Raw genomic sequence first — 19,462 nt, 5'->3', positions numbered from 1 at the left:
ACCAGATTATCACCTGCTAGTGGATTATTGCTTGCTTACTCCCATAGAATCATAGAATCAATAAGGTTGGAAAAGACCTCAAAGATCATCAAGTCCAACCTGTCACCCAACACCTCATGACTAGACCATGGCACCAAGTGCCACATCCAATCCCTTCTTGAACACCTCCAGGGACAGTGACTCCACCACCTCCCTGGGCAGCACATTCCAATGGCCAGTTACTCTCTCTGGGAAGAACTTTCTCCTCACCTCCAGCCTAAACCTCCCCTGCAACAGCTTGAGACTGTGTCCTCTTGTTCTGGTGCGGGTTGCCTGGGAGAAGAGACCAACCCCCACCTGGCTACAACCTCCCTTCAGGTAGTTGTAGACAGCAAGAAGGTTTCCTTTGAGCCTCCTCTTCTCCAGGCTAAGCAACCCCAGCTCCCTCATCCTCTCCTCACAGGGCTGTGCTCAAGGCCTCTCCCCAGCCTCATTGCCCTTCTCTGGACACCTTCCAGTGTCTCAATGTCCTTCTTAAACTGAGGGGCCCAGAACTGGACACAGGACTCAAGCTGTGGCCTAACCAGTGCTGAGTACAGGGCACAATGACTTCCCTTCTCCTGCTGGCCACACTGTTCCTAATGCAGGCCAGGATGCCATTGGCCTTCTTGGCCACCTGGGCACACTGCTGGCTCATGTTCAGCTGGCTGTCAATCAGCACCCCCAGGTCCCTTTCTGCCTGGCAGCTCTCCAGCCACTCTGACCCCAGCCTGTAGCACTGCATGGGGTTGCTGTGGCCAAAGTGCAGCACCCAGCACTCGGACTTGTTAAATGTCACCCTATTGCTCTTGAGTCTGGCTGTATATGTAACAGATATCTGGCTTATTTCTCCAGTACATGGTGCACAATGTGGTCAAAATAAACATGCAGATTTAGCAGAAGAGCAAATCCTGCCTGTGCTTCCCAGGCCACCATGGATTTAGCTGATGAAGCAAAGCCAGGAGCTGTGCAAGTGGTCTGGCGCAATCCACAAGCAGAGCACCAGAGAAAGGCTCGGTGCACACAAAGAGCCTGAAAAGATGCACGGGGGAAATGATGGATGGGGGGTTTTGGAGAGGTTTTGCTTGCCTTTTCAAAATGCTAATGAGCTGTGTGGTTTATTTTCCAGTACATGTCAGGATTTGGAAATGAACATGCTTCTGAGGATCCACGTTGTCCAGGAGCTTTACCGGAGGGACAGGTACTGGGCTTTGTAAAAGTGCTGCATTAAAATGACACAGAGCAAAGGGAATATCTATTCCCTGGGCTTCTTTTAATCTTCACTAAAGTTTCCAGCAACCTTCTTTATGCAGGACTGGAATAATAAGAGGCTGGCAAAAATCAGAATGAAAGATTGCCATTCATATTTTCTGGTTTTAAGGTACTCAGGAGCTTACAAGTTTCATGTTGGGGGAGGGGGGCGTTGAAAGACTTGCCTAAATTACCACTGCTCAACAACAGCTTTCTTTCCAAAGGGAAATGGAATGGAATGGAATGGAATGGAATGGAATGGAATAGAATAGAATAGAATAGAATAGAATAGAATAGAATAGAATAGAATAGAATAGAATAGAATAGAATAGAATAGAATAAACCAGGTTGGAAGAGACCTTCGAGATCATCAAGTCCAACTTATCATCCAACACCATCTAATCAACTAAACCATGGCACCAAGCACCCCATCCAGTCTCCTCCTAAACACCTCCAATGATGGTGACTCCACCACCTCCCCAGGCAGCACATTCCAATGGGCAATCAGTATCACAGTATCACCAATGTTGGAAGAGACCTCAGAGATCATCAAGTCCAACCCCCCACCACAGACCTCATGACTGAACCATGGCACCGAGTGCCACATCCAATCCCCCGTTGAACACCTCCAGGGATGGTGACTCCACCACCTCCCTGGGCAGCACATTCCAATGACAAACAATTCTCTCAGCGAAGAACTTTCTCCTCACTTCCAGCCTAAACTTCCCCTGGCACAGCTTGAGACTATGTCCTCTTGTTCTGGGGCTGGTTGCCTGGGAGAAGAGACCAACCCCCTCCTGGCTACAACCTCCCTTCAGGTAGTTGTAGAGGGCAATAAGGTCTCCCCTGAGCCTCCTCCTCTCCATGCTAAGCAACCCCAGATCCCTCAGCCTCTCCTCACAGGGCTGTGCTCCAAACCCCTCCCCAGCTTTGTTGCCCTTCTCTGGACACCTTCCAGCAACTCAACATCTTTCCTAAACTGAGGGGCCCAGAACTGGACACAGGACCCAAGGTGTGGCCTAACCAGTGCAGTGTACAGGGGCAGAATGACCTCCCTGTTCCTGCTGGCCACACTGTTCCTGATGCAGGCCAGGATGCCACTGGCCTTCTTGGCTACCTGGGCATACTGCAGGCTCATGTTCAGCCCACCATTGACCAGTACCCCCAGGTACCTCTCTGCCTGGCTGCTCTCCAGCCACTCTGACCCCAGCCTGTAGCACTGCATGGGGTTGCTGTGGCCAATGTGCAGAACCTGGCCCTTGGATGTGTTCAATCTCATGCCCTTGGACTCTGCCCATCTGTCCAGCCTGTCCAGGTCCCTCTGCAGAGCTCTTCTACCCTCCAGCAGATCAACTCCTGCCCCCAGCTTGGTGTCATCTGTCAATTTACTGATGATGGACTCAATGCCCTCCTCCAGATCATCAATAAAGCTGTTAAAATACTCAGCCACACCAAGAGAGAAGCCTTTGCCTTTGGAATCATACAATGATAGAATGGCAGGTGCTGGAAGGGTGCTCCACAGACCATTGAGTCCACTCCCCCTGCCAAAGCAGTGCCACCTATGGCAGGTCACACAGGAATGCATCCAGATGGGTCCTGTAAGCCTCTCCACAACCTCTCTGTTCAGCTTTTTCCAGTGAGCAGAAGTTTGAAGCTTGGCAGAGAGGCATGCTGAAGCAGGGTAGGTGGCTTTCATAGCCTGCTTGATCAGGGAGGCTGGTCTAGACAATCTCCAGAGGTCCCTTCCAACCCCTACCAATCTGTGATCCTGTAATTTCTATAGGAATGTAGTCCATTGAAGCTGGCTTAGAAGCCTTTGGCAGGAGAGCAGCTCCTTTGCAGAGGGAGGACATGAATGCCTGTCATGCATTGACAGACTCATTCTTAAAAGTAAGTAGCTTCTGAACACATTTGATGAAAACAGATGATGTTGGATACTTCTCTTTTGAAGAAAGGAAGCACAGCCCGTGTGATGCCAGCCACTTTGTCTGCAGAGGCAAGAAGGAAGCTCTGAAGAATTAAAGCTCTCTCATCCCCTTTGTGCTGCCCTTCTTTACACCAGCACACATCCTGAAGCTGACTCTGCCCTCCACTGGATCTCCTATAATTCCTTTGATTTGAATGGCAGCTCTTTATGCTCAGTCAGTGATGTCCCTCGGAGCTCCTCTCCTTCCTCTGCGCAAAGAGGCCAGGAGGATCCAGGTCAAACACAGAGCTTCACAACTTCATTTTTCCTGAGTTTCCTGGACCCCACAGTGCTGTAGTGTTTTCAGATCTCCCCAGCTCTGGTGCTTAGATGTGTGTGCCACTGTGGACAGTAATGCACAACACAAGGACATGCTAGGCATGTATATATGTCCCCTAGGTCTGCATTGCAGGCTGTGGTGTGCCCACAAGATGACAAATGGTCGTGCTGGATGAGACTCACTTGATGGCTCAGCTGGTGCAGCATCTCGTTTCTGAGGCTGCCTACAGCAGATGGGTGGAGAAAAAAAATGTAAGCAAGAAGGCACCTGCAGGCTGGGAGATCCATAGTGGTAGCTGCTGGTCTGACAAGGTAGCAAGGCTGTGCTGGATGTGCCTCTTGCATTCAAAGACTAGCACCGCTTTCCAGAGGAGGAGAGCCCCTCCAGCTCCTGGCTGAAGTACTCTGAAGTAGGAGACTCAGGGGTGACCTCATTACTCTCTACAACTACCTTAAGGGAGGTTGTAGACAGGCAGGGGCTGGTCTGTTCTCCCAGGCAACCAGCACCAGAACAAGAGGACACAGTCTGAAGCTGTGCCAGGGGAGGTTTAGGCTGGAGGTTAGGAAGAAGTTTTACACAGAGTGATTGCCCATTGGAATGGGCTGCCCAGGGAGGTGGTGGAGTCACCATCATTGGAAGTGTTCAGGAGGAGACTTGATAGGGTGCTTGGTGCCATGGTTTAGCTGATTAGGTGGTGTTGGGTGATAGGTTGGATGTGATGATCTTGAAGGTTTCTTCCAACCTGATCTATTCTATTCTATTCTATTCTATTCTATTCTATTCTATTCTATTCTATTCCATTCCATTCCATTCCATTCCATTCCATCCCATCCTATTCTATTCTATTCCATTCCATCCCATCCTATTCTATTCTATTCCATCCCATCCCATCCCATCCCATCCCATCCCATCCCATCCCATCCCATCCCATCCCATCCCATCCCATTCTATTCTATTCTATTCTATTCTATTCTATTCTATTCTATTCTATCCTATCCTATCCTATCCTATCCTATCCTATCCTACTCATCTGGAAAGAGTTTGGAGTCAGTGTGGAAAGAGTTAATAGAAAATTCAGAATACAGGATAGAGGGAAAAAAAACCCCAAACACAAGATTCTCCAGTCCCAGAGGTGGATCCTTTCTCCTCTGCAGTATTTATAAGACTGGCATCTGCAGTAGTGCTGGCTAAGATAAAAATGACAAGGGCTATTGATTCCCCTGCTTCACTCTATACCCATAACAACAAGGTGGAGCTTGAGGGCTGGAAGCTACGTGCCTTCCAAGAGCTTTTCCTCTTCCTTCTGCCCACCAGTCAGGGCAGTGCTTGATACCATATGGATGTCTGATCTACTCAGCCCCAGCGGGACAACAGGATGCTAAAGCAGACCTTGCAGGAGGGAGGTGGGATGGTGTATGACTGTCCCACTGGGGGATTTCCTGCAGTTCTTGGATACCTTTGCTTCTTGCTGATCTCAAAACAACAATACATGCTGGCCTACTTAGATCAAAATGTTCAGTTTCAGTCCTCTGAAAGGAAGGAGCCTGTTCTGTAGTTATGAACTCACAGGGGTTGTTCAACCGGTGCTATTCCTAGCCATGGCTCTGCAAAGGGAAAAGTGTCCCCTTTGTACTCCAGAGAGGGACTGGCACTCTGCAGGAGCCCTGTGGAAAAGCAAAGGCTCCCACACAGGTCACTCCTGCTCCTGGGCAGCAAACAACACTGGCAGCAGGAAGCAGCATGCCAGCAAAACGCCTACTCCGGGCACCCCTCCCCTGAGCTGAGGGCAGGAGGAGGAGGTTAGAGCATAGGAGGGAGAAGCAAAGGAGCAGCTGCTGTGGGTCTTTATTAGTCCTCTGGAAAGCCAGGCAAACACTCTCTGGAGCAACCTCTCTGAATGCTTAGCCTCCCCAAAAACATGTGCATAATAAAGGTGTGCCTTGCAGTCTGCAAGTGTTGGGATCAATCCTCTTCCCTGATGCTCCCCTTGCTGACCCTCCCAAGCTTGCTCTAGCAGCAGGCATGTGCTTACTCCTTGGGGCACTTGTGTGTGTGGTATCTGGCATGTGAGAATGGGGTTTGGGGGGTCCAGGTGGTACCCATGGGACACCCAGCCTCATGGGAGTAAGAGCACAGCTACTGGGGCTGATGCATAGACTCAAGAGCACAGTCTGCCTCACAGCACCGGAGTGCTGGGCACCTGCCATGGTGCTCTGCTGGGGGCTCCAGAGATAAATAGATCCCAGCCTGCTGCCCCTCCTTAATTTTCTCACTCCTTGTTTTATCTTCTTCTTCCCTTCAGAATAATCCACAAGTCTGCCCATATGGCCTGTATGCTGAGCAGCTCTCAGGCTCTGCCTTCACCTGTCCCCGGCCCACGAACAAGAGGAGGTATGGTGACCCTTCGGGAGCGGGTGGGTGGTGTGGGCCACTGGGGAGGGATGGAGAGGTTGCCTCTGTGCCACCACTTTCTGTGAGCCCAGGTGGGTGAAAAGCCTCTGCTGTGCACTGGCAGAAGGGAAACCATGGAGAGGAAGAGAGGAAGCTTCAGTGAAGCGACTGGATTACAAAACTGCTGAGGAAGGAGGGGTCAGGACGGGAAAGAAAGTGGGTTTCTGCATCACGACAGGGATGAGACAGCTCTGAGTGGGTTGTGTGGGCTATTGGAAACAAGCTCAAGGGCTCAGCCTTGATGCTGCTGTGGCAAGATCACCACTGTGATTGGTTATGGCAAGCACCTGATGGACAGTGTCAGAACCAAGGCTGAGCAGGATTTTCTCCTTCTAGTAAGGGACACTCCACCATGCTGACCGGGGCTGCTTAGGTGCTAGCTCAGGCTGTCCCCTTTTTCAGGCTGGTCAGGGGCTCAGACCAGCATCAAGCAGCCAGCATGCTGCTTGCCACCCCACGTTCTAATAATAATAACAGAATAGAATTAACCAGGTTGGAAAAGACCTTTCAGACCATCAAGTCCAACCTATCACCCAGCACCATCTAATCAACTAAACCATGGCACCAAGTGCCTCATCCAGGCTCCTCCTAAACACCTCCAGTGATGGTGACTCCACCACCTCCCTGGGCAGCACATTCCAATGGCCAATCTCTCTTCCTGTGAAGAACTTCTTCCTCTCTGCAGGGATGGGGGATTCCAACACACCCTTGGGCAGCCTGGGCCAGGCCTTGCCAACCCCTTCAGGGAAGAAACTGTTCCTCATGTCCACCTTGAGCCTCCCCTGGCACAACTGGAGGCCATTTCCTCTTGTCCTATCACTTGTTCCTCAGGAGAAGAGACCAACCCCCACCTGACTCCAACCTTCCCTCAGGGAGTTGTAGAGAGCAATGCTGTCTCCCCTCAGCCTCCTCTTCTCCAGATGAAGCAATCTCACCTGCTCCATGTTCTCACTCACCTAATCTAACCTCCGCTGGAGCAACCTGAGGCCATTTCCTCCTGTCCTGTCACTTGTTACTAGGGAGAAAGGACCAACTCCCACCTCACTCCAACCTCCTTTCAGGTAGTTGTAGAGAGTAAGAAGGTCCCCCTCCAGCCTCCTTTTCTTCAGAGTAAACAACCCCAGTTCCCTCAGCTGCTCCTCACCAGCCCTGTTCTCCAAACCCTTCGCCAGCTTTTTTGCCCTCCTCTGGACCCCCCTCATTGCCCTTCTTGAAGTGAGTGCCTCAAAACTGAATCCAGTACTGCTGAGATATGGTTTCACCAATGCTGAGTACAGGGGACAGCTTGTTCCAGCTGGCAGCAGATGTCCTGGAGACCTGTCTTGGTCATTGTGCTCTGGCCATGGCCAGATTGGAGAAGATGAGTTTCTCATTTTGCTTCTCCCAGAGTGGCTTTTCTGTCCCTTCCGTTGCTCCTTCAAATGAAAGGCAAATGCATCATCCGAGCTGCCTAGCAGAGCTCTGCTCTCCAGGCCGGTGCCAGCTCGCGGTGTGGGTGGGAAAGGGATGAATCATTGTTTGCTGCATGAGGATGTCCTTGATGGAAATTTTCCAGCTCTCAGGGGAGGGCTCCCTCCTCCCGTTTCCCACCTACCCAAACTGCAGCCACCGCTGTTAACACATCAAAGGCACTGGCAGCCCTGCCTAGCTCAGATTCCTTTGTTACCTCTGCTCTCCTACCTGATTAAAAGCCCAACTTCGGCTGCTGGAGCTGCAGGCTGGCAGAGGCTGCAGCCATGGACACAGAGGGCCACAAGGAGACACTTGAATGTGTCCAGAGAAGGGCAACGAGGCTGGGGAGAGGCCTGGAGCATAAGCTCTACGAGGAGAGGTTGAGGGAGCTGGGGTTGTTTAACCTGGAGAAGAGGAGGCTCAGGGGAGACCTCATTGCTGTCTACAACTCCCTGAAGGGAGGTTGTAGCCAGGTGGGGTTGGTCTCTTCTCCCAGGCAACCAGCCCCAGAACAAGAGGACACAGTCTCAAGCTGCACCAGGGGAAGTTTAGGCTGGAGGTGAGGAGAAAGTTCTTCACAGAAAGAGCTGTTGGCCATTAAAATGTGCTGCCCAGGGAGGTGGTAGAGTCCCCATCCCTGGAGGTGTTCAAGAGGGGGTTGGATGTGGCACTTGAAGCCATGGTTTAGTTAGTCCTGAGGTGTTGGGTGACAGCTTGGACTTGATGATCTTTGAGGTCTTTTCCAACCTTATTGATTCTGTAATTCTCTGAAAGAGAATGCCAGCCCCAGGTAGGGAAGGCAGAGCTCTTACAGCAGTGGGAAGTATCATCCCATGTAAAATTCTGATCATAGAATCAACTGTTGAGGTTGGAAGAGACCTTTGAGATGATCAAGTCCAACCAGGCTAAACAACCCCAGGTCTCTCAGCCTTTACAGGTTCATTCATTTCTTGTATACATTCATATACCTGCCTGTGGATGTAAGCATGTGGAATTATATGCAAACACATATAGACATCTACCTACATATAACAACAGCATCTATTTCTATTTAGGGCCTGTAATGAAAAGCCATCTCTCTGCAAGCCTTTGTTTGTGAGCTTGTGTTTGATATTTAATACACATTTTTGGCCCAGTTGCCACCAGTGAGAATGTCAAACCTGCCTTTAGGAGCTCAATCAGCTAGCAGCCCACCAAAGGCTGTGACCTCTCCCCAGGTTAACCCAGGCCTTTTCTTTCTTTGTAGCTGGCTGTATCGGATCCTACCTTCAGTCTGCCATAAACCTTTCAAACCTCTTCAGGAGGGCCACTTGACACACAACTGGGATGAAGTTGAGCCTGACCCCAACCAGGTAACTATGCTGGAAAGAACCCTGTTACTCCCAGGAGGACAGTTAAATATTGAGCTAACCAGGGGTGCAAAGGTGCTGAGCTCCAAGAGGTCTGAGGAGACCTGTAAGGAGGTGGGGATCTGGCCAACACAGGAGCTGGATCTTGACTGGCACTTGTTATTCATCACCTGGGGGTGATCAAAGGAAGGACAGCCCTCAAAGCAATGCTCATTGCTTCCCACCTCAACAGAATGGAATGGAATGGAATGGAATGGAATGGAATGGAATGGAATAGAATAGAATAGAATAGAATAGAATAGAATAGAATAGAATAGAATAGAATAGAATAGAATAAACCAGGTTGGAAAAGACCTTAGAGATCATCAAGTCCAACCTATCACCCAACACCATCTAATCAACTAAACCATGGCACTAAGCACCCTATCAAGTCTCCTCCTAAACACCTCCAGGGATGGTGACTCCACCACCCCCCTGGACAGCACATTCCAATGGCCAACAACTCTCTCCATGAAGAACTTTCTCCTTACCTTGAGCCTAAACCTCCCCTGGCACAGCTTGAGACTGTGTCCTCTTGTTCTGGTGCTGGTTGCCTGGGAGAAGAGACCAACCCTCACCTGGATACAACCTCCCTTCAGGTAGTTGTAGAGAGCAATGAGGTCTCCCCTGAGCCTCCACTTCTGCAGTCTAAGCAACCCCAGCTCCCTCAGCCTCTCCTCATGGGGCTTGTCCTCCAAACCCCTCCCCAGCTTTGTTGCCCTTAATGGATGTTGTGCTGCTTCCCAGCATTTCTGCCATGTCACAATGCTTGATCTATGCTGTCTAGCATCTCCCTTCAGGGGTCCTGTTTGCCACCTCTTAGGTTACTCTCTCTACATCTTCAGTGACCCCCACCAAAGACCCATTGTGCCCCAGCCCAACCAGCAGAGCAGCAGCATGTTTCTGCCATCCATCCCCTCCTTCCTTGCACTTTCAGAGAGGCTCCCAGCCCGTTTCTTTGCAGCCCTCACAGGAAATCAAGCTTCATTCTGGAGAGTCATGCAGAGACATGGCATTTGTCTTCCCCTGTTATGGCCTTGCCATCATCTTTAAACATGATTTCTTCCCTTCCAGCTCCAAAACATTTGGTCTGGCTAATCTGACTCTCTCATCTTGCCACTCTCCTCTCAACATCATCTCATGGTCACCCACTTCTACTCCTCTCAGGTTTTGCCCTTTGATGTATCATTATTAGCTAATTTCCAGGCTCCCATCAGCCTCACCATTTGTCTAAACACTTTCCAAGCTCCCCTGGAGTACATTTCCCAGCTACTGACCGAGCAGTGGTGACAGGTCTGTATTTGCATGCCTTTGGTGCTCCTTTCCTGACAAAGCTCCAATGACTTCTGTTACCGCCTCATCCATCCCTGATGTCCTTTCACAGCACACAGCTGCCATTACAGTTATTTATGGCTGTGATAATTCCAAGATGCCCAGCTCTCAAGCATCTCAAGCCACATATCTGCAGCATGTCTTTTACCTAAGGCAACAGCAATAAAGATCCTGCCCACTCTCTCACCGCTTGCACTGACAAGAATCAGACTCAAAGAGCTGTTTTTCTGAGCAGAAAGTGGGAGCCTTCCCCCTGCCTCTCATGATTTAGGACTAGACTTGGTAATGATGGTTGAAGTCAATGACCTTGTGGTGGTCTGAGCCTTAACTGGGACTTAAGAGCTCAGATGGGGTCAAGGCTGTGAATCCTTTCCCCACTCCCCACTCCTCCTTCACAGTATCACAGTATCACCAAGGTTGGAAGAGACCTCAAAGATCATCGAGTCCAACCTGGCAGCACAGATCTCATGACTAGACCACGGCACCAAGTGCCAAATCCAGTCCCTTCTTGAACACCTCTAGGGATGGTGACTCCACCACCTCCCTGGGCAGCACATTCCAATGGCCAACAACTCTCTCCATGAAGAACTTTCTCCTCACCTCCAGCCTAAACTTCCCCTGGTGCAGCTTGAGACTGTGTCCCCTTGTTCTGGTTCTGGTTGCTAGAGAGAAGAGACCAACCCCTTCCTGGCTACAACCTCCCTTCAGGTAGTTGTAGAGAGCAATGAGGTCTCCCCTGAGCCTCCTCTTCTCCAGGCTAAGCAACCCCAGCTCCCTCAGCCTCTCCTCACAGGGCTGTGCTCCTGACCCCTCCCCAGCCTCATTGCCCTTCTCTGGACACGTTCAAGTGTCTCAATGTCCTTCCTAAATTGAGGGCCTCAAGGTGTGGCCTAACCAATGCAGAGTACAGGGCACAATGACTTCCCTGCTCCTGCTGGCCACACTGTTCCTAATGCAGGCGAGGATGCCATTGGCCTTCTTGGCCACCTGGGCACACTGATGGACAAGAAGGCCAAGAAGGCCAGCGGCCCAACAGAGAGGAAAAAGAAAGGGAAGGAGCAAATCCACCAAGAAATAATTTGAAGTCAGCTTGGAAGTAGAGAGGTAAAGAATTTTCTTTTATATATATATATATATATATATCTCACAGAATCACAGAAACATCCAGGTTGGAAAAGACCCTTGGGCTCATCAGGTCCAACCATTGACCCTACTCTACAAAGTCCCCAAGCACCATATCCAAACCACCTTTGAACACATCCAAGGTTGGTGACTCAGCCACCTGCCTGGGCAGTCCAACTGGCCATGGGCTACTGAATGAGCTGCACACCAAGAGCTGCCCTGCAGAGGGGCAGTTTGCTGGGTGTGTGAGCCAGGTCTCCTGGTTTAGAAAGCTGAAGGATTTATACAGACAGTGCTGACAGATTTCATTCCAGTTTTCTCCAACAGCAGAAAGTGAGACAGGGGTCAGAGACACTCCTGCAGTACCTTGAGTTCTCTCCCCACCCCATGCAGTTGCTGAGCACTTACACATATGTAACAATAACAGGTAGGGTTCACAAAGGTAAGGGATAAGGGTGGATGGGGGGGAAAAATGAAATACAAAACCAGTCCTTTGTAGTCCTGGTGGATGTAGTGGGGAGAAGGATCAGGCCTGACCACAAGGCAGAGAAGCAGGAAGGCAGCTGCAGTAGCTCTTGTCCAGGAAAGGCAGGAGCCAAAAAGAGAGCTAAAGGCTGCAGTGTCCTCCCTTTTATACCCTAGCTGGGCAGGGGGGCAGGGAGTGGAGTAGACTCAGTTTCCCAGGGGGAAATGCCCTGCAGGGAGGCCAAAGCACTGGCAAGCCCTCCCCCCCTGTTTTCAGGATGGGCATTAACCCATCACAGACCTTAAAGGTCTTTTCCAACCAAACCAATTCTCTTAGTTTCTCTCATCCCCTCTGAAGCAGGTCCTGGGACAGGTTCAGTTTATTGGATGAGGCCAACTCTCCCCTGTGGTGCTTTGTGTTTTGCCCAGATCACTTAAGGAGCTTTCCCAGTCATCATCCATCTAAAAGGATGGCCATATGGAGACACCTTATGCAAAGCCCACTGAAGCCAATGGGGGGGGGGGGGAAAGATATCTTTTAATGTTGCCTGAAGACAGTGGCAGAATCACAAAAAGGCACAGGGGACAAAAGAGGAAAAGAGACAAATGTGGTGAAACTCTGTGGCATGACACCTATGCAAGAAATGCTGAAACAGAAGAAAGCTCTCCAGCCTGGAACAGACTAAAGGGAGCTATGATTGATAGGCAGGGAGAAAACAAATGTCACATTGAAGGGGTGGGGGGAAAAAAGAGGCATAAACTGTGAAGCTTCTTGCCAGAGGATGCAGATGGATTCAAAAAGTGATTGGACAAATCTTGGGGAGATAAAAGCCATAAAGCAATAGTAAGTGCAGAGATGCTGTATCTCAAGAGGCTCACAGACCATACAGCAGGGAAAGAACACTAAATCTGCCCCATTTTAAGCACCTGGTGCTGGCTGTCACTGCCTTTCTTGGACTCCCTTTCTGGCTCAGGGTGATCATTTTTCTCTTCTTGCAGTGACTTTGTAGTTTGCAAGTGTCCCAGAGAAGGGGCTCAGACATCATTTTCTGTTGAGACCAGCGGGCTGGATGCTTTGCTTGTCCCACATGAACGACAGCTCTGGAGGTCCCACAGTGAAAATGAAGCTGCTCCACAGGAACTACTCTGTACCTGTTACTTCATCAGTAGACTTACTGCCTTCTTCCATATGCCTCAGTGAGAATATTTCCTTCCCTTTAGACTGTCATTTTACCTAACAATTGTTTCTCTCTCATGCCTTTCTCTCTATATATATCTCCTCCTGGCCTTCAGGGTCTTTTCTCTTTGTCCCTTCACGTGTCTGAGGTCTTGGGTGACAGGTTGGACCTGATGATCTGTGAGGTCTTTTCCAACCTTATTGATTCTATGATTCTATGTCCTTTCTGTCAGTATTTCACTGTGGTTTCTGTCAACTGGGTCTCAATTCCCAGTCCTGAAGGCTTAGTACAATCATTAGAAGAGCACTTCCAAGTTAAGATGCCATCACTGGCCTGCACACCTGCCATGAAGTAAACAGGAGGCAGGGAAGGTTGCAGCAGCCTCTGGAGCACCTTCTGGCAACGCTTTGCACTGGCTCTGATTTGTATCAGGAAGGCTGTCTTTGGAAGCAAAGGAAAGCAACCCTCAAATCTGTCATTTTTCACCAGCTTAGATGAAATCATCTCCTTGCTAACCAGGAGATGGGGAGGGACTTCTCAGGATGTCAGGCAGTGATAGGATTAAGGGGAATGGAATGAAGGTGGAGGTGGGGAGATTCAGACTGGAAGTGAGGAGGAAGTTCTTCCCCATGAGAGTGGTGAAGCCCTGGAATGGGAATGAGACCCCATCCCTGGAGGTGTTTAAGAGCAGGCTGGATGAGGCTGTGGCCAGCCTGATCTAGTGTGGGGTGTCCCTGCCCATGGCAGGGGAGTTGGAACTAGATGATCCTTGTGGTTCCTTCCAACCCTGACTGATACTATGATACTATACTATGATCAATGAAAATGTGCTTTAAAGAAGTCTGTAAGCAAACCCTGAGGTTCAGCACTATCTTATTGACTCTTCTGTGAGTTGTCACTTCATAAGGGTCACATCTGATCTGCTGCTGGTTACATTTGGTGTCTCCATCAAAAATATGCAGATTCTCCAGCAACCTCTTCCCCTCCACCTGGTGTCTCAGCAATGTGACCCTGAGCAGGCACCAGCATGAAGCTGCCCAGGTCTCCTGGGGAGGAAAATATGCCTCTGCCCAGCAGCAAAGGGGATGAGGGGAGAAAGGGAGAAGGAATAGAACCAGTCCAGGTGATGCAAAGCTGCTGCTGTGGTGGGATGCCCTCAGGAAGCAGACAGCTTCAGAGAGTAGAGTGGAGAAGGCCAAACCATGAGGCCAGCCCTGGGTGCAGCTGTTTCATTGTCAGTGAGCCTCTGCTTTGCTCAGCTTTACTGGCAGATGCACATGCTGGGTACAGCTGCCTGCTTCCTCCTGAGGATGGCTCTCCAGGAGAGCCTGACAAATTCCTTGGGCACCTACATTTTGATTTGGGTTTGCAAAACTTCCAGGAGGCTTGGAGGGATTTAACGATCTTTGTGTCTCTTTCAACTGTAGCTGAAATTTCACATAGTCCAGAATGGGGGGGGGGGGGGTGGCCAGCACAGGCTCCCATAAACTTTGTTTTCTCAGAGCACCAGCCTAAAAGCATGTCAGGAACCACCAGGTCAGGTAGCTAAAAGCAGCAAAATAGAGGAGAGGAGAGGAGAGGAGAGGGAGAGGAAAGGGAGAGGAGAGGGAGAGGAGAGGGAGGGGAGAGGAGAGGAGAGGGAGAGGAGAGGGAGAGGAGAGGAGAGGGAGAGGAGAGGGAGAGGAGAGGGAGAGGAGAGGGAGAGGAGAGGGAGAGGAGAGGGAGAGGAGAGGGAGAGGAGAGAGAGAGGAGAGGGAGAGGAGAGAGAGAGGAGAGGGAGAGGAGAGGGAGAGGAGAGGAGAGGAGAGGAGAGGAGAGGAGAGGAGAGGAGAGGAGAGGAGAGGAGAGGAGAGGAGAGGAGAGGAGAGGAGAGGAGAGGAGAGGAGAGGAGAGGAGAGGAGAGGAGAGGAGAGGAGAGGAGAGGAGAGGAGAGGAGAGGAGAGGAGAATTAACCAGGTTGGAAGAGACCTTTGAGATCATCAAGTCCAACCTGTCACCCAACACCATCTAATCAACTAAACCATGGCACCAAGCACCCCATCCAGTCTCTTCCTAAATACCTCCAGTGATGGTGACTCCACCACCTCCCTGGGCAGCACATTCCAATGGTCTATCTCTCTTTCTGGGAAGAACTTCTTCCTGACATAGAGCCTAAACCTCCCCTGGTGCAGCTTGAGACTGTGTCCTCTTGTTCTGGTGCTGGTTGTCTGGGAGAACACACCAACCCCCACCTGGCTACAACCTCCCTTCAGGTAGTTTTAGAGAGCAAGACGGTCTCCCCTGAGCCTCCTCTTCTCCAGGCTAAGCAACCCCAGCTCCCTCAGCCTCTCTTCATAGAGCTGTGCTCCAAACCCCATGGATGCCTGGAGTCACAGCCACTTTCACCTGGGGTCAAGCATATTGTTGCAGAGGATGCTTCTGTCAGATAGTCACATCCACATCCCTCTATTTTTTGGTGTTTGGATTGGTCCACACTAAACTTCCCTCAGTGAAGGGCTCTCAGCTGCAGCACCTCACTCCCAAGTGCTTCAGAGACCCTTAATGTGATATTAGTGATAATAAATACTTCAGGCTTCTCTGACTCCTTCTGCCTGAGGATCTCATCAGGCTTTGCAAGAAGTAATTAGCTCTCAGCTCCCATTTATGCAGGTAGAGATATTTCTGCTTCAGATGCAGGGCAAATGAGGTGGAGCAAATGGGGGTGTCATGCTGGGGTCACGGAGGGAGTGAGTCATCCAGCGCAGAGTGGAGCACAGGGCCGTGATGATGTGGCTGTGGAAAGCTGGCTCACCTGAATTTCTTTGCTCTCCACAGTGTTGTTAGTAACAGAGGAAGGGGCAGATTTTAAGCAGGATTACCTCTCTTTTTTTAACCTTGACCCTATCATCACCTGGGGGCAAGAGCTTATCTGCTGGAGGGTAGAGAGGCTCTGCAGAGGGACCTGGACAGGCTGGACAGATGGGCAGAGTCCAAGGGCATGAGATTGAACACATCCAAGTGCCAGGTTCTGCACATTGGCTACAGCAACCCCATGCAGTGCTACAGGCTGGGGTCAGGGTGGCTGGAGAGCAGCCAGGCAGAGAGGGACCTGGGGGTGCTGGTCGATGGTAGGCTGAACATGAGCCAGCAGTGTGCCCAGGCAGCCAAGAAGGCCAATGGCATCCTGGCCTGCATCAGGAACAGTGTGGCCAGCAGGGGCAGGGAGGTCATTCTGCCCCTGTACATTGCACTGGTTAGACCACAGCTTGAGTCCTGTGTCCAGTTCTGGGCCCCTCATTTTAGGAGAGATGTTGAGTTGCTGGAAGGTGTCCAGAGGAGGGCAACAAAGTTGGTGAGGGGCTTGGAACACAGCCCTGTGAGGAGAGGCTGAAGGAGCTGAGGATTGTTTAGCCTGGAGAAGAGGAGGCTCAGGGGAGACCTTATTGCTCTCTAAAACTACCTGAAAGGTGGTTGTAGCCAGAAAGGGGTTGGTCTCTTCTCCCAGGCAACCAGCCCCAGAACAAGAGGACACAGTCTCAAGCTGTGCCAGGGGAGGTTTAGGCTGGAGGTCAGGAAGAAGTTCTTCACAGAGAGAGTGATTGCCCATTGGAATGTGCTGCCCAGGGAGGTGGTGGAGTCACCATCACTGGAGGTGTTCAGGAGGAGACTTGATGGGGTGCTTGGTGCCATGGTTTAGTTGATTAGATGGTGTTGGGTGATAGGTTGGACTCGATGATCTTGAAGGGCTCTTCCAACCTGGTTTATTCTATTCTGTTCTATCATTATTTTGTAAAAAAAAAATGATTAAAATGGAAAAGAAAAAACCAACTCTCTAAAAAAAAGGGGAAAAGGACACCTGTAAGCCAAATTAAGCAAAGAGGAAAGAGTAAGCTACCTCAGCTAATAAAGGATGGGGGAGCAGGGTGGGAGGTGTGCCTGCTTGCTTTAAGGTCACCCCTGTTTGTGTTACAACCACTGCCATCACCATCTTGCTTTTTGTTTGCCTCAATTTAGCTGCGATGGAAACCTTTTGAGATCCCCAAAGCCCCTCAGCATGAGGTGGACTTCGTGAGCGTAAGTCTGGTGGCCAGGGTACCTGGGCAGCCTTTATCTCTGTTTGGGGGCTGGAAGGGCATGTGGGATGCTCAGAGCTGGGTGAACCGCAGTGGGGTTGACACCACTGGGCTTGCAGAGCCTCTGTGGGAGGGGAGAGGATCCCAGATTTCAACCAGCTGACAGTGGGTTTGGTTTTCTTTGTTGCCTTTCATAGAATCATAGAATCTATAAGGTTGGAAAAGACCTCAGAGATCATCAAGTCCAACCTGTCACCCAGCACCTCATGACTACTAAAACATGACACCAAGTGCCACATCCAGTCTCATTCTGAACACCTGCAGGGATGGTGACTCCACCACCTCCCTGGGCAGCACATTCCAATGGCCAATCTCTCTTTCTGGGAAGAACTTTCTCCTCACCTTGAACCTAAACCTCCCCTGGCACAGCTTGAGACTGTGTCCTCTTGTTCTGGTGCTAGAACTGGGAGAAGAGACCAACCCTCACCTGGCTACAACCTCCCTACAGGGAGTTGTAGAGAGCAAGAAGGTCTCCCCTGAGCCTCCTCTTCTCCAGGCTAAGCAACCCCAGCTCCCTCAGCCTCTCCTCACAGGGCTGTGCTCAAGGCCTCTCCCCAGCCTTGTTGCCCTTCTCTGGACACGTTCAAGTGTCTCAATGTCCTAAAACTGAGGGGCCCAGAACTGGACACAGGGCTCAAGGTGTGGCCTAACCAGTGCTGAGTACAGGGCACAATGACTTCCCTGCTCCTGCTGGCCACATTGTTCCTGATACAGGCCAGGATGCCATTGGCCTTCTTGGCCATCTGGGCGCACTGCTGGCTCATGTTCCGCCTACAGCCAACTGGTGCCCCCAGGTCCCTTTCTGGCTGGCTGCTCTCCAACCACTCTGTCCCCAGCCTGTAGCACTGCCTGGTGTTGTTGTGACCAAGGAATAAGGAAAACCAAACAACTCCCACTTGTCCCCAGTCCCTGGGCTGGAATACCCCAGCTTACATGGATTTTACGAAACCCTTAATATATTAAAGGAAAAGCCAACATGTTTGGCAGAAGGCTGGTAGCAGTATTGGAGGTGAAGATAGGGCAGTGATAGGCCAAGGGGCAGCAGGTAAAAACTAGAAGACAGGAGGTTTTCTTGAACTTAAGGAAAAACATCTTTCCTTTGAGGGCAAACGGAGAGCTTGTGGAGTCTTCTTCTCTGGAGACCTCCAAAACTCAAGGGGGTTGGACTAGATGGTCTCTGGAGGTCCCTTCCAACCCCTACCATTGTGTGAGAGAGTGTGGGATAAGGGGAGGAGAGGGGACTGGCCCCTGCCCCACAGCTTGCTGTTGTCACCCAGTGCTGTGGGTCTGTCCATAGGGACTGCACACCTTGTGTGGTGCTGGTGAGCCCAGAGGACGCCACGGCATCGCCATCCATATTTATGTCTGCAACATCTCCATGTTCAACAGGTCAGTGACTGCAACACCAGAGGCTCAGGCTGCCCCAAGCTCTCTGTCTGCATGTGCATGTTTGTCACTGCTGTGCCTAGCTGTTCCCAGTGCCACTGTCTTCACGCCCCTGTGCTCCTGTGTGCAGAGGTGGAGGTGTTTGTGCTGCCCGTGGCACAGGTCTGTGAAGCAGGTTGTGGCCCATGGCCAACCAATGCGGGAGTGAATGGGGAGCCATCAGAAGGAGGAAGCTAGACTTGGTGATGAAGCAAGAGGGGATGTGATGTATCCAGCTGCTCTTGTCACAGGAACCAGAGCTGCTCCTTGGAGGTCAGCACACACACAGCTTCCCCTCTGCAGCAGCTCATGGGCAAAGTCAGCCCTGCTCCTCCATTTATCACACCTGAGGCATCCATGGCTACAGAGGCAGGGACCTTGCAAAGGCTGGAGGAACTCTTGCTTCCAGACCAGGCACATTGAACCTCCCTGCCTCATCTGCACCAGTCAGGATACTGCATTCACTGACCTGCAAATAGCATCTCTGGTGCTGAAGGGGAGACCTCTGCCACATCACTATCCAAGATCAAAACTCAGTGGCTGGAGTCATGGAGTGCACAGGTGCCTGGGGCTTACAGCACCTTGACCTTCCTTTTCTTCTTTTTCTACAGATGCCTTTATAATTCAGATGGTGACTTCCTGATTGGTGAGTAGATAATTAGGCTTTTTCTTTTCCCCACGAGGGTCTACCTGGGTTGCCACCTGCCTGCCTGCCTGTTCATCCAGAGCACTGAGCCCTACAGGCACAATTTAGAGGAGAATCATAAAATCATAGAATTGTTTCAGTTGGAAAAGAACTTTACCTTCCTAAAGTTCAATTGTCAACCCAGCATCACCACGGTCATACAATCAATAAGGATGGGAAGGACCTCAGAGATCATCAAGTCCAACCTGTCACCCAACACCTCAGGACTAACTAAACCATGGCACCAAGTGCCACATCCAATCCCCTCTTGAACACCTCCAGGGATGGGGACTCCACCACCTCCCTGGGCAGCACATTCCAGTGGCCAATTACTCTT

The 19,462-nt window shown here is 50.8% G+C and overlaps 1 protein-coding gene across 1 annotated transcript in view; it reads left to right on the top strand.

Annotated features, from left to right (window-relative positions):
- HGD (homogentisate 1,2-dioxygenase) overlaps positions 1 to 19,462 on the top strand; it is a 40,057-nt gene that overhangs the window by 6,000 nt on the left and 14,595 nt on the right. The window contains exons 2-7 of the mRNA XM_009906526.2: positions 1,148 to 1,219; positions 5,818 to 5,906; positions 8,665 to 8,770; positions 16,897 to 16,956; positions 18,313 to 18,404; positions 19,052 to 19,086. Coding sequence (XP_009904828.2) covers positions 1,148 to 1,219; positions 5,818 to 5,906; positions 8,665 to 8,770; positions 16,897 to 16,956; positions 18,313 to 18,404; positions 19,052 to 19,086 — 454 coding nt within the window. The remainder of the gene's footprint in view (positions 1 to 1,147; positions 1,220 to 5,817; positions 5,907 to 8,664; positions 8,771 to 16,896; positions 16,957 to 18,312; positions 18,405 to 19,051; positions 19,087 to 19,462) is intronic.

This window comes from Dryobates pubescens, chromosome 8 (genome assembly GCF_014839835.1).
Source record: "Dryobates pubescens isolate bDryPub1 chromosome 8, bDryPub1.pri, whole genome shotgun sequence".
In the NCBI taxonomy this organism is placed as follows: domain Eukaryota; kingdom Metazoa; phylum Chordata; class Aves; order Piciformes; family Picidae; genus Dryobates; species Dryobates pubescens.
Note: the sequence above shows the minus strand (reverse complement) of the source record. Positions and strands in the feature narration are given on the sequence as shown.